Here is a 15,563-nt window from a genome sequence, read left to right as displayed (position 1 = left end):
CAACTGTTTTACCCCATTTCAAATTTGGTTTCATGCTGAATCGCTCTTTTCAACTACTGCTAACACACTTTAAATGCAAGGAAAGCATCCCAAACATATATTTTTATATATAAATACATTGTGTTGCAATTGATAACCACTTACTTAACCTCCAGTGAGTTTACATATATACAACAATGTTCGATATATCAAGTTTCAAAAAGTTCTCACACCCCACACTAAGTCATATTTAATGACGATTGTACGATAAATGCTGTACCAAACTTCCCTAAATAGTTTTGTACCTTTGTATATATATGTACTCCAACTGTTCGGAGTACAGTAAAACATTTATATATATATATATATATATATATATATATATATATATATATATATACACATATATATATGTTACTATATGTTACTACCACATGTCCGTTATTCAGTTATGGCCTGATGAGACTCGTACGTGGTACGAGTTGAAAGCGCTAGCCTATTAAAACTGTGTTCAATCTTACTCCTCTTATTTAATTATTACTAAATATATATATATATATATATATATATATATATATATATATATATATATATATCGTATTTACATACATACATACATACATACATACATAAACACACACACAAACACACATACAAACATACCTATGTGTGTTTGTGTTTGTATGTATGTGTGTGCTGGTGTGTATATGTGTGTTTGTGTGCATGTGTGTATGTATGTGTGTGTGTCTATACTGATGAGGGCATAGTATCGGAGATAAATATAATTTGGTTTCTTAGTTAGTCACTATTCTTTTCATTGGAATGTTAAGAAGGTATGCTATAATTTCCATATTTTATTACAGTGCTTGATGTGAGCTGGAATTATTTTAATCCTCTTAAACCCCCAGAGAAGATTATCCTCTGAGGTAATTTTTGTCCGTATATATGTCACAAACTAGTGATAACTTATGTAATTATCTGTTTCGAAAATTATGTACCGCATTATACGTGAGGTACCAAATTTGGTATCAAGGTTGCTTGGCGCAATCCACCAACGATTGCCGAGTTTAATGATCTTAGAATACTCTTCGTATAAGGTCAAAGAGAATATTTGGGTTAGTGACAAAACCCTTTTCATTATAGATTTTCCATCCTTTCAATTTTGATCAAAACAGATATATTTCAGCAATAATTGATTGCAACAAATTTATTATACATTCTGATGCTCTTTGAAACTCAACAATACATGCCCGAAGATACCGGATATTATTTGTGTATGCTTTGAATTATGATTTCGTGCCGTTATCATGATGGATTCTGTTTTTGTTGTTGGGGCAAGGAGTTATTATCCCAGCAAAAGTTGTCAGTAAGTTGTTGTTAGTTCTTCATGACATATGAAAGGAATCCAGACAGTTACATTTATTCATTTATTTCATTAAATATACTTCTGCCTATGAAAGGAAATATTTTATGTTATATTAATGATCTATATGTTAATCATACATTGCTACAAATATTCCATGAGTTAACATGGTTTACTTTTATTTATTATTATTTATTTATCTGTGAGAAGTTCACAGAGATCGAGAATACACAATAATCTAATAGTATATGCAATGTAGGTAAAGAATATCCACGCCCCTATTTTGATATTAATAAAATCATTGTATATAATGTTATGTATTAAGTATTCTCCTTTCCCATGCATGGGAAATCTATGCTGCATTTGCTGACGACTTGTTTTTTTCCTTTGACATTGCACAGGAGATCTGTCACTCATTTGTTGTATTTGAATTCTTCCTCAAAATATAATGTATAAATACGATTGAATTGTCTCGTTTGTTTGAAGGAAACGGTCATGTGCTCCTTATCTACTATTGGATGATAAATCAATTAACCTATTTGTCGAATAGACGTACCTAATGGCATCCATCATTTTTAACCCGAGGATGGATCTTTCAGTCATAAATTTCGATGTGTACAGTTGCTAGAGTATCATTCTAACAATACAGACATGACACAAGCTGCACGTAAAATAATTGATAAAGGTAGTCCTTGGGGGTTCACATACCTACATTTACATCGCCCAGGACATTGTCATTATTTGCTTTACATCTTCCGAGCAACGTTAAAAAATTGAAACTTGAATAATAATAAATTGATATTATGTATATGAACATGTATAAATCAGCTTGCACACAGACTACTGCAGAATGACATGTCATCCATCTGCTAGTTTAGTTTAGTTAAAAAATATTTTATTCACAGAACAAAATGAAAATTGTCTTGGGGACAAGTTCTTGCAACTTAGTAAACCCCTCTCCGAATAAAATATGTACAAATATACAGTTGCAAAATAAATAAATTTGCTTCAGTCAGTAAAAGTCAGACTTTCCACATTTACACATCAATATATTTGTGTAAGTTTGTTACGTTATAATTATTCCATTGTGTAAATTACTACCTACTTTACCAATTGAAATATGATTCCATTAGGTTAAATATGAACAATTATGATGAAAATCGTCAATAGGATATATTACAATTAACTACAAAACACACAGTATTTCTCAAATAAATAAGAAAACTAAGTTCATTCTAGTAATTAATCCTCTTCTGGACAACCATTATGATAGAAATGAAATTCCAATGCGTTTATATATACATATAGTTATACAACAATGTACGATAACGACCTCAATCCTCCCCCACACCAATACTTTAATGACGATTGTACGATAAACCCTGTACTAACCCTGACAAGGATAGGTTCTAGTCATTTAACGCCTTTGACACTAAACTTATAAGGTTATTACAATTTACGTAAAAAGTTATTACATTTTACCGCAAATTGAGATTATGACAATTTACGTAGATTTTTATTACAATTTGCGTATTACAACGGCAAATTTTATTACAATTTACGTTGTTATTACAATTTACGTCAAAATTATTACAATTTGCTGCAAGTGTTACAATTTACCTTCTTATTACAATTTACATCGTAACAAGCCCGATGAAAATGAATAAGACCCATACTGGTCGGAGGAGGCCTCTGGATTCTAAAATTCAAAGATATATGTACATAAACTTAAATATTAACTTCAAATAAAATGTCATATATCACTCATGTTGCGTAAGAAAAGATTTCCATTATTGTGAAACGTGGTAACTGTCTGACCGTATTCATCTCGAATTTTCACCCGCTAATAAGAACTGACTGTATCTTAGAAGAATGAAAACAATTTTCACAAGTAGTTAATATATAATCTTACACTAGGAACCGTGCGAGTAAGCAACATCCAACAATAGTGAACTTCTGTGACAGTATCAACATGTATTATCACAACATTATTCAGTGTCTCGTCAATTATATTTCACGTCACATGACTATATCTCGATTCTCATCATTGTATTTCACTTCACTGTATTTGTAACCATATCGTATAACCATGCGACCCGTAGTCGTCATTTCTCGTATATTGTAACTCATTTGTATTCTCGTATATACACACAAAGTGAACTTGATTTATAGTGGCCTGCGAAATATATGTGCAGCTAGAATCATCTCTGTACTTGCATCACCCTTGCGAGCTACAAGTCAGATAACCCCGAACCTCTTCCATTCAAGAAATGGTGGTACAAGTGTCATCAGATTTGAAGGTGTTTATTCTGTATATGAAGGTTCTCATAAAGGGTAAAAGGCTGTAAGAAATACAAACACAAATGATTACTTAACCTGGTCGCTAGCATATAATATCATGTGTTTAACAAAAGGTGTCCACATTTTAAAATCATTACGGTAATTTGCTATTCAACAAAAATAACAACTTTTAGTCCACAATGCGCTAAAACAGACTTTAAAGACACACCTAAACAACGTAAGAAATATCCATTTACATATAACCTTATGCGACAATAAATTATAAGGGTAACTCAAACACATAAATTGAATGCGTCAGCATATTCAAAAACCGCGCGAAAACTTAGTCACATTATAAGACTTGTCAAAGCGAATTCCCGACATATCATCCTATGACAGCCCAATTAAACTGTACACAAACAATCTTAACCATACTATCATAAATATACTGCCAATACTCACACTGTGGTGTGTCACAAGTGGTCAAAACCTAATTTTCCTGATTGCGAGAGCGAACGGCGTGGTTTGTCTCGGCTACCTTTACGCAACGACAAATTTGACTCGTACACAGGAGAGTTCCAACAGCCAGGGAGCATACATTGCGGGAAACTGTTACGCTGTAACAGCACACTCCCCGCCTGATATCTCACCGAGATATCACCTCAAGTTCAGCAACTAAATCTAATAAATCAAATCTACATCTAAAATAACTAATATAACACATGAAAAAGTACTTTGGCACTTGAGAGTTCATCTTGAACTGGACAGTTTATGAAGTATCAGAGTTTGGAGATAGCAGTGTTACCAACTCTGTAACTGGACGAATGTACCTCGTAATCTTTCCTCCTCTCATTATTCGAAGTTCAACCTTTCGTACTTTCCCATCACTGCTTGGGAAGGCTCTCTCGACAACTGCCATTGGACAATCATTTCTAGCACTGTTCTTCTCATTCAGTAGAACAAGATCACCCTGTAGCACATTACGCTGGTCCTGAAACCACTTCCGTCTTGGCTGTAGAGTGTGGAGATATTCCTGTCTCCAACGATTCCAGAACGTATTTGCGAGGGATTGAACTCTCTGCCATTGCGATCGAAGCAAGTCCTTGGAATCACAAAGTTCCATTGGTTCCACCTCATGATTAGTCTTCTGAGTCAAGAGAATGGCAGGGGTAAGAATTTCTGGCGACTGAGGATCCGAGGAAATTGGGACGATAGGTCGCGCATTCACAATCGCAGATACTTCGGCCATGAATGTCGATAGAACTTCATGAGTTAAATGCCTATGGCGGGTTTCTGCCAACATAGAGTCCAGAATTCTTCGTGTGACTCCTATCATCCTTTCCCAGACGCCGCCCATGTGTGAGGATTGTGGTGGATTGAAAATCCATTTGGTCCTTTCATCATCTAGGAAACGCTTGATAGAATTGTCCTCAACATTCACAACATTTATCTTGAGGGCATCTGTTGCTCCAACAAAGTTTGTTCCGCGATCCGACCTCAGTTCCTTCACTGGTCCCCTTATTGAAATGAATCTTCTGAGAGCGTTGATGAATGAAGAAGAAGATAATTCTTCAACAACTTCGATATGGATAGCCCTTGTGGTAAGACATGTGAATAAAACAGCCCACCGCTTGTTATTAGCCTGACCCCCTCTAGTGCGACGTGTAACAACAAACCATGGTCCAAAGGTGTCTAATCCAACGTAAGTGAAGGGAGGACTTGGCATTAGACGGTCACTAGGGAGATCAGCCATCTTCTGGTATTGTTGTCTTCCACGGAGCTTCCGACATGAAACACATTTGTATATGAGCGAGGAGATCACCCTCTTAGCTCCAGTGATCCATAAACCAGCCGACCTAACTGCTCCTTCTGTGAACGTACGACCCTGATGTTTGACCCTTGAGTGATGGTGATGCACTAGGAGCCTCGCAAGGTGAGAGTCACCAGGAATAATGGTCGGGTTTTTCAGGCGAGCATCAAAATCTGATTTGTTTAGGCGTCCGCCAACACACAGAATACCATGTTCATCCAGCTTTGGATCCAAGCTCAATATAGTGCTATTCCTAGGGATGGGCGAATTTGCCAGCAGACAGTCAATCTCTGCTCCAAAGGTTCTGTACTGTACCGTCTTCATTAGAAAGCGTTCAGTCTCTTTCAAGGTGTCCGAATTGATTCCCAATGGATGTTTGTTTTGGATTTTGCGAGCCATGCACTTGAGTAGAGTGAAAGCGCGTACAAGACTTTCCCATGAAGAAAATTTTTCAAGGTAGCGTGTGTCCAAAGATCCACTAGTGTCGCATACCTTTTGTCTTCATGGACGAAGGTGCAGGTCTCAGTTCCTTGTCGTTTTCCTCATCAGTAAGGATGAAGGTATGAGCACAGGAATCTTGGGAAATTGGCGTTGGACCTGAGAGCCAAATTGATGAATTCAACTGCGAAGCATGGATGGATCTGGTACCAATATCAGCCGGGTTCTTATCCGAATGGACATAATGCCATTGTTCTGGTTGAGAATATTTCCTGATACGGTCAATCCTGTTAGATACATACACATAAAACCTTCTTGTTTGATTGTAGATGTAGCCTAGGACTATCTTGCTGTCTGTGTAATACTGAACAACATCAAGAGGAAGTCCGAGATGTTCACAAACCAGATCCGCAATTTCAACCGCAAGTACTGCAGCACAAAGTTCCAACCTTGGTATGGTGTGCCCATGCATAGGAGCAACCTTTGCCTTGCCAAGAATGAAGCCTGTCCTTTGGTCTTTATCTTTATCAACAGTTCTCAAGTAAGCCACCGCAGCTACGGCCTTCTCTGATGCGTCTGAGAAGACATGTATCTCTTTTGTTATGACACCCTAAAATGAGACAGGCACATACGTGCGTGGTATCTTCAGTTCCTCAAGCAATGTTAACGAGTCCTTCCAATCTTCCCATTCTCGTTCACTGGCAGAAGGTAATGGTTGGTCCCAGTCTGAATTTCCAGATACCAGATCCCGAAAGAGAATTTTTCCACGAATGGTCACAGGAGCAGCAAATCCCATAGGGTCGAACAGACTGTTGATTGTTGATAGAATTCCTCGCTTGGTGTAAGGTTTTGGGTCTGCAGACACTTTGAAAGTAAAGGAGTCAGATTGCAAGTCCCATTCCTAGGCTACGCTGCACAGGAAGCAAGTCTGACCCTAGGTCCAGGTCTTTTAGGTCTTTCGCCAAGTCGTCTGATGGGAATGTTTTCATAACCTCTGGATCATTTGATGCTACCTTGTGTAGTCTCAGATTTCCTCCTGACAGCAATGCTTGCTGTGTTCTCTTTATTAGGTCAATTGCTTGCTCGGTAGTTTGTAGACATGTTAGCCCATCATCAACATAGAAGTCTCTTTCGACGAAGAGCTGCACATCCTTTCCGTATGTTTCTACAACAGACTTGGCAGATCTCCTCAGTCCGTAAGTGGCAACAGCTGGTGAAGGGCTGTTTCCAAAGACATGAACTTTCATCCTGTATTCCACCAACTCTTGGTTTATGTCATTATCCTTATACCATAGAAATCGTATGAAATTCCTGTGTTCCTCTTTAACGAGGAAACAATAGAACATTTGCTGAATATCTGCCATTACAGCTGTTGACTCTCTTCGAAAGCGTAGAAGCACACCTACAAGACTGTTTGCTAAGTCTGGTCCTTTCAGCAGCACATCATTAAGTGATGTCCCCTCATGATTTGCTGAAGAGTCGAACACTGCTCTTAACTGGTCCGGCTTCTTCGGGTGGTAAACCCCAAACAAAGGTAAATACCAACGTTCCTCATCTTCCGTCAATGGTGGAGCCAACTCTGCATGATCATTGTCAAGAATTCTCTGCATGAATTCCAGGAATTGTTGTCTTTTGATGGTGTCTCGTTTCAGGCAGCGATCTAGAGTCTTGGCCCTGTTCAAAGCTTGGCTCCTATTGTTTGGGAGCCGCCTTCTGCCATTTCGGAAAGGAAGTGGGGCAATCCAGTTACCTTCTGATGTTTTGACCATTTCATTATCCATGATTTCAAGGAACTCTCTGTCCTCCACAGATAATCCTAATTTGTCATCCTCTTGAGTGGTAACAAATAGCTTGTCCTCATTTTGTCCATTTCTTTCACGTGCTGTGAAGATAACCTTGTTTTTCTCATTTCCTGATGACCAGCCTTCCTTTACTTGAAAGTGATTGTCACAAGGCTTAAATATGGATGGGCGTCCATCTGACAGAATGTAAGTCTTATGTACCGTGACTTGCTTGGGCTGATGAACTTTGCCAAGGCAAGTTTCGCCTACAATCACCCACCCAAGAGAGAGTTTTTGTCCATAGGGAGTCTTGTTTGGGCCAATCCGTTGGTCCAAAACATGGTGGGCCTCTATTAGGTCCCTACCAATCAGAAGGAGAATTTGTGCGTCATTGTCCAGAGGGGGTATGCAATTAGCAATGTCCTTCAGGTGATTATAGTGCATTGCAACCTCAGGTACAGGTATCTCTTCTCGGTTATCCGGAATCTGATTACATTCTATCAGTGTGGGAAGCTGTAACCTGGAATGTCCATCAAATGACTCTACGATGTAGCCTTTGGCCCTCCGGCCAGAAGTATCTTTGCGTCCAGCACAAGATGATAGTGTGTATGGGATTACTTCACCATCTGCCTCCATGTTCGTAAAGAATTCAGACTTCACTAAAGATGCATTGCTCTGATCATCAAACATAGCGTACATTCTTGTAGCCATATCAGGTCTTCCCTCTGGATAAACTTTCACTAGAACAGTTTTTGAACAGGACTTTCCAGCAAATCCATCTCCACATATCTGAGTGCACTTTGAAGCAATAGGAAATTTGCTTGTGTCTGAAGGTGAATCTTTCCTCTCCCCGCCATCATTCACTCGGGGAGAAGGTGTTCCTGTTTCTGAGTTCTGTTGTTCCCAATCAACAACATGCAGTGCTGTAGCATGTCTACTGCTTCCACAAAATGCACATTTAACAAATTCCCTGGAGGCTTTGGCTAGGTGTGACGATGTCAGGCAGCACCTGTAACAAATACCAAAGCGCTTGATTAGTGCCTTGCGGTCTTCAATTGTCTTGAGCTTGAATGCCTTACATTGATTTAAAGAGTGATCAGTCTTGTGAACAGGGCACAGTTTTGACCAGTCCTGGTTTCCTCTAGTCTCCTGGGTGACCTCTGTCTTCCGATTTGCTACGACCAGAGGTGGTTTAGATCTGTCTTTCCTAGGGGAAGCTGTGTAAGTTTCATGTGCAAAACTTGGATCATTTTTCTCCTTGCTTATGTCTCTTACGAAATCCACAAAAATTGAAAATGGGGGGAACGACACTTTGTTAGTTCTTTTGTATCTGGTGGCATGAGATGTCCATCTCTCCTGGAGGCCGTAAGGCAGTTTGTTGACAATTGGTATCACCCCAGCTGAGGAATCAAAATAAGACAGAAGTGCCTTGTATTCATCCTGACCCTTGATGGATTCAACTTCCGAGAGGAGGTCTGAAAGCTCGTATAACAATTCACTATTCTTGTAAGTCAACCTTGGGAAAGCAGCCAGTTTATTCTTCAGCGCAGCCTCAACCATCTCTGGGCATCCATATCTTTCATCCAGCCTTGCCCATATTCTTTCAAGGCCTCTTGAAGGGTTTTGCACATTAGCAGCTCTCAAACTGTTGGCGTATTTCGAGGATGCAGGGCCTAACCACTTCACCAATAAGTCGAACTCTTCAACGTCTGTAGCCTGCAGTTCAGCAATGATCCTGAGAAAGCTTAACTTCCAAATGGCATATGATTCAGGCCGATCGTTAAAACTTGTGAGCCTTGTAAGCAGTAACTCTTTCTTCAGCAGGAAGCGTGACAGTTCAGTAGCAACAAACATGTTGTTGGCCTCATCCCTATGAATGTTCTCAATTCCATCTCCTTGATGTGCCACTGAGTACACTAAATCTGCCTCTGCACATGGAATATTAGTGTCCGGCAATACATTAACTGGTCCCTGTTGAGCCAGTGGGGGAGAAGGTGAAGTCAGACGTCTGTTGGCTTCTTGTTGAAAGTAGTGCCGAGGCACAGATATGTTACTCGTTTGGTTTTGTGAGTGCCTCGCTACGTAATCCCTTGTGCGATCCTTGGCACCTTCAACTGGTAATGAGAAATGACTGCTTGATCCCTGAGAATCCTCCTCTAACTGCAAGGCCCTTACTTCTGCTTCAGCCCCAGCCATTTCTTTCTGTTCTTTGAGAAGTTTGAGGTCAGCATCCATGTCTGCCTTCTTACGAGAGGCATGAGCAGCAGCAAGTTGTTGCTGCTCCTCCAGAAGTGCACGCTGCTTAAGAATCTCTGCTTCCTTGACAGCATATTCTGCCCTAGCACGTGCTGCCTCTGCCTTAGCACGCTTCCTAGCAAGCGACGAACTGGTGTTGCTTAACCCAGATTTGCTGGTGCGCATAATTGACTTTGATTGATAGGATGATGAATCAATGAGTTCCCGGACGTGATGATCTAAAAGTTTGCCCGTGATTTCAATTTCACTTTTCAGTACCTGGTAGTTCTGCAGATGTAGATCTAGGTCATTGTTGCTATCAAGAGTGTTTGTACGACGTAAGAAGTCTATATATCCCGATGACAGTTCACAGTAATGTGAATGCACTTGAGCCAAGCTCCGTTCAGTAAGTCGTAATGACTTGAGGTCGCCTTGGTATTGACTACAAGCTTTAAGAATTCCCTTAAGTTCCTGTTGGGCTTTAGCTAGTTTAGCACAGTGTGCATCCTTGGTCTCCTTATACATTCCACTTCCTTTTTCTGTTAGAGTTCTTAATCTGTATGAAGTTCCAGTAAGTTCCTCTTTTTTAATAGTTTCCATCTGCTTCAAACTCATAAACTCCTCAGACCTTTCTGCTTCTGTTTTGTCTATATCAGACATGATGAATTTTCTCACAGTAGTTATTACTGTATGTTGTAATAAGCTTCTAACTCCTGTTGTTGCCTGAAGAGGGTTCCTGTCCTATTGCACAGTGTAGATATACACAAATCCCTGTGGTGGTTGCATTTTCCTGTTAACCAGCTTGCAGCAGTCTTATACTAGTCCTTTTACTGTACTTGCATCACCCTTGCGAGCTACAAGTCAGATAACCCCGAACCTCTTCCATTCAAGAAATGATGGTACAAGTGTCATCAGATTTGAAGGTGTTTATTCTGTATATGAAGGTTCTCATAAAGGGTAAAAGGCTGTAAGAAATACAAACACAAATGATTACTTAACCTGGTCGCTAGCATATAATATCATGTGTTTAACAAAAGGTGTCCACATTTTAAAATCATTACGGTAATTTGCTATTCAACAAAAATAACAACTTTTAGTCCACAATGCGCTAAAACAGACTTTAAAGACGCACCTAAACAACGTAAGAAATATCCATTTACATATAACCTTATGCGACAATAAATTATAAGGGTAACTCAAATACATAAATTGAATGCGTCAGCATATTCAAAAACCGCGCGAAAACTTAGTCACATTACAAGGCTTGTCAAAGCGAATTCCCGACATATCATCCTATGACAGCCCAATTAAACTGTACACAAACAATCTTAACCATACTATCATAAATATACTGCCAATACTCACACTGTGGTGTGTCACAAGTAGTCAAAACCTAATTTTCCTGATTGCGAGAGCGAACGGCGTGGTTTGTCTCGGCTACCTTTACGCAACGACAAATTTGACTCGTACACAGGAGAGTTCCAACAGCCAGGGAGCATACATTGCGGGAAACTGTTACGCTGTAACAGCACAATCTCGTATAAGTGGTATAACCAGGAAAAAACCATGCGACCCGTAGTCGTCATTTCTCGTATATTGTAACTCATTTGTATTCTCGTATATACACAAAGCGAACATGCTTTATAGTGGCCCGCGAAATATATGTGCGGCCATAACACATGAACATGATTTGTATTGTCGTATATCAACCAACACATAACCGTAAATGATCCGAGTATTCGGAGTATTCAAAACACAATATTTGACAATGACAATATGCATTCTTAACATAAATGCACGATTGTATTTCCTATAACCTTGTGAGAATTGAATAATCTAACAATGAAATAACGATCTATAGCATGTTCTAGCTGCATGCATACAGCATCATGTAATTCTAAACCTGAAATATAACACATGCAAAAATCAATATTAGCGGGTACCTACACGAAGTCTGCAGTGTCACAACTGCAAAGGAAACGAAATATTACAATTAATCTGAAACACTATTCGAATTATATATTGAGATTTCTAACGCTTTCGTTTCTTTTTTAATGACTTCTGTATCATGTAATCACGAATCAATCCTTGACGGATATTAGATTCGGGTTCCCATGTAGCCTCCTATAAAAAAGTGAAATTTTCCCAGTGAATCTTGTAGTAATTTTCCCCATTGACTATTGTATGGGCTAAGATTCGTTTTACTATGAAAACGTCGGCCTCCTGTAAATCAAAGTGGGGATTCTGTGCCTGCTTGGGGGTTGGTTTCTGTGCCGCCAAGCTTGTCTTGTCTGTGTCCGTATCAGATTCATAAACATGAGACGGAGTAATTTGATTGTTGAAATACATTCATTAGCCTATCTTTGGGGTTAAGAAGCCGGTCAGCGTGGACAAAAACCTTAAATTCTCTGTGATCACTACAAAGACATAGCTTGTAGGTAAAATGTTGCAAATCACTTGAATCGTAATATTGCCTATATACTATTGACTAATCTCTATGGGGTCTGAAATTACACTAAGACGGTAACGAATTTTTCTGGCATCATAGAGCTCTGATGGTTTATCTGGAGTAGTCAAGATCGATATCTTTTCGTTTTCAGCCGACTTGGAAAGATCATTGTCTGCACGGTTCTTATTGGTACCAAAAAATAGGACACATGCGGCAAACGTGACAAGTTTTTGTCTTTACTGTACTGAACTGCGAAAGTGAAGTAAATTTGATTGGAGAGGAATTGTAATATTTGACAGCGAGAAAACAGAAATTTGTTTATGCTCTGACCAGCAACAGGTGGAAAGAAAATACTATTTACCCAGATGGAACATCTGTTGAACCAGTTTGAACAGTCAAAGTATAACATTGAGAATCCATGACAGCGCGAGCCTAAAATCAGAGACACTAAATCGGCAATAAGTTGGAAACGTTTTTTATAAATCTCACCAATAATGGGTGGTGAAACATCTGACTTTTGCAAAATGATATCTTTCCACAGACCTGAGTCATTGAAAACTTCAAGACTCAGAAATCTAATAGCATCTCCTGAATCCACATTTGTAGAAACTAACCGTTGTCCCAAAATAACATGAATCCTATGCTTGTTATCATTTTTTTAAAGTGACTTGCCAGTGAGGAGATTTAGGATGCTTACAACAAGGAGAATTGGAAACCGGTGGGTCACGTGACGTCAAATAAGCATAGTAAAGACTTTGCTCAGCACTGTTAGAAAGTTGCCTGAAGGATTGTGACTATAATTGTTAATTGCTGGGTGGGGGGCCTGAGTGATAGTTAGCTCTATATACTCCTTTGAAATGTCAAATTTTCAGACAAAAATGAGAGTGTTCTTTGCACACGGGACACCTGTCAGAGTAAAAGAAAACATTCTTACCACCACTGGTGAGGTAAGTTCGTTGAGAAGTTGGTTGGCGTTGTCAGTGATGCAGTTTGTCCAGCTGGTAACTGCTTTCGGTTGTCAACTGGGACCCTACTACAGTTACCTAAACGTATTGCCGTTCCTTGTCATCATGGTCAGTTAAACCATGACTTTGCAACTCGCCTTGTCAGCATCGGCTCAGCTCAGTCAAGGAGTAATTGGTCTAACGACGCTTACTCCGAATTGTCTCCATCAGCATTTATCCTCGCATAATAAAGAAACGCAACATCAGCTTTATACTCACATTAGTTTGACTTACTCTCAGTCCATCTATCAATACGCGACAGGATCAGACCGGCCAGGCTCGTCTCTAAATGGGGAGAACTAGAACGATCGGGATTCGACTCGATCGATTGCAAACCGCGCTCTCCTCTCCTAATGCTGACGGGTATCATTTTAAAGTATTCGGGCCTGGTCTGTCTTTGTCACATGTCATTGAATAAGGACAATATCAGATCATGAGCTCGTGTTTGTGTCGTGTTCGGAAAATTACCTGTACCTACTAACCGATTAAAGATGTCTTTGGATTAATTGGTGACAACACCACCGAAGCTATCCCGAAATATCCTGTAACTGTCATCGCCCTATTGATTTCCTGCTTGTTTGCGCCGACACTTCGGCTTTCTGTCTCCATCGATTTTAAAGCTATAACCATCAATTTAATGTTTGATTTTTGTGATATTTTTCTACGGTTTTTGGTATGCATTTGTACGTGTTAACAATATTGAGAGCGCCAATGTGCACGCGGCACTACGCCATACGTCACATGCCCCAGCATCGGAAGTGACGTCATTACTATGTACCCGTGTTCAGCTATGAATACATCATCGTTCTTTTTGCTTAATGTTCCTCCCAGTTTAGGTGCGGGTGGTACGAGTACCTTAGCATTATGTATACAGTCTTACAAATACACTAAACATAGTACATTCTGTGATTGTACAAGATAAGTGATAACCAATTTTGTATGTATAAATATTATCAAATACACATTATGATGCTCCTCAGAAATTGGAATGCATTATGATAACACGACAGGTTCGTATATCCAACGACCGCCTCCGTGGTCTAGTGGTAGAGCGTCCACCCGGAGGGTCTGGGGTTCGATCCCCGGCAGCATAATATACCAAAAGACATTAAAAAAGGTCCTTGTTGTTTCCCTGCCTGGCGTTCGACATTAAGGGGCTAAAACAAGGACTGGTTGGCTCGGAGTCAATATACTGTGTCGATCTGAGTCGGGTATTCATGTTAAACTGCAGCATTGTATCCCAGTGGGCTATCACTATTAATCGTCACCAGTCAGGACCAGTACAAGCAGCCATACACACACACACACGTACAAGCACGTCGCTATAAGTGCAATAATCTTGAAAGCGACGTTAAACGCATTTCGCATCACCTCGTATTTCCAACATTTTTCCATTGATATTATATCTACAAATTAGTGATGTAGACTGTACTCTCGATTATTGTATAATAATCTATGGCAAGTCTCAACTTTTATTTGATATCTGAAATGTTAGCAATGAGTAAACACTATATTGTTTTCCTTCAATGAGGTTACATTCAAAAATTTTATTTGTGTAGGCTATTTGACGGTCAGTTACTTCCCGCCGCTGTGAATTTGTCGTCTGGACAGATGCGCGTGATTTGTTGACATGTGCATGGATGACGTCACGCCAAACAACTGATCTAATGTTGTGGTCGTTTCATGGATAGACGTGGTTTAAGTTTCCATATAATAATATTCTCCGAACTAGAAAGTAGATCTTCTACATCGCGAATGGGAAGATTTCCATTCCGACTAGTAAACGAGACCGTTTATCACTTGACTAACACTGTTAGAATATTTGGCGCACTTATCTAATTTTGACATGTTGACATGTGCTTTTTATGTCTGTTTGAAGGCTTGAGATGCCAAGAAAATAATGTACATATAGTTGAGTAAGGTAATGGAATGTTATACAGTGAGAAAGCTGTCCAAATAGATCCAATATTAAACAGCCCTTTTAATATTTTAGCCTCATATATTAGAATCTCGAAAGGTTCAATTTACAACATAAACAGTAAAAGTAATTAGATCTAATCACAATATATAGATGATGGATTCTGAATGACAACATGTTTTCAATGTAAATGTGATTTCGTTTTGTTGTTTTAAAAAGTTTTCATTACGTTTATTTTCACTGTGCATATCGAAATTATCAAATTTCTTCGATCAGTGACACACGTATTTAGTAATAATTACTAAG

At 39.3% G+C, this 15,563-nt stretch overlaps 1 protein-coding gene across 1 annotated transcript; it reads right to left on the bottom strand.

The window, feature by feature from the left end:
• Positions 1-4,391: 4,391 nt before the first annotated feature.
• LOC124128971 lies at positions 4,392-5,831 on the bottom strand. The gene has a single exon (XM_046492415.2). The coding sequence runs from the start codon at positions 5,829-5,831 to the stop codon at positions 4,392-4,394; it is 1,440 nt and encodes a 479-aa protein (XP_046348371.2).
• Positions 5,832-15,563: the final 9,732 nt, after the last annotated feature.

The sequence above is a fragment of the Haliotis rufescens genome, unplaced genomic scaffold (assembly GCF_023055435.1).
Source record: "Haliotis rufescens isolate VD_foot unplaced genomic scaffold, xgHalRufe1.0.p SCAF_6, whole genome shotgun sequence".
NCBI lineage: Eukaryota > Metazoa > Mollusca > Gastropoda > Lepetellida > Haliotidae > Haliotis > Haliotis rufescens.
This window is presented reverse-complemented; position numbering and strand designations above follow the sequence as displayed.

What these genes read in the sequence shown, in the direction of transcription:
- LOC124128971 (XM_046492415.2), bottom strand. Translation starts at nt 5,831, where the DNA reads ATGGCTCGCAAAATCCAAAACAAACATCCATTGGGAATCAATTCGGAC.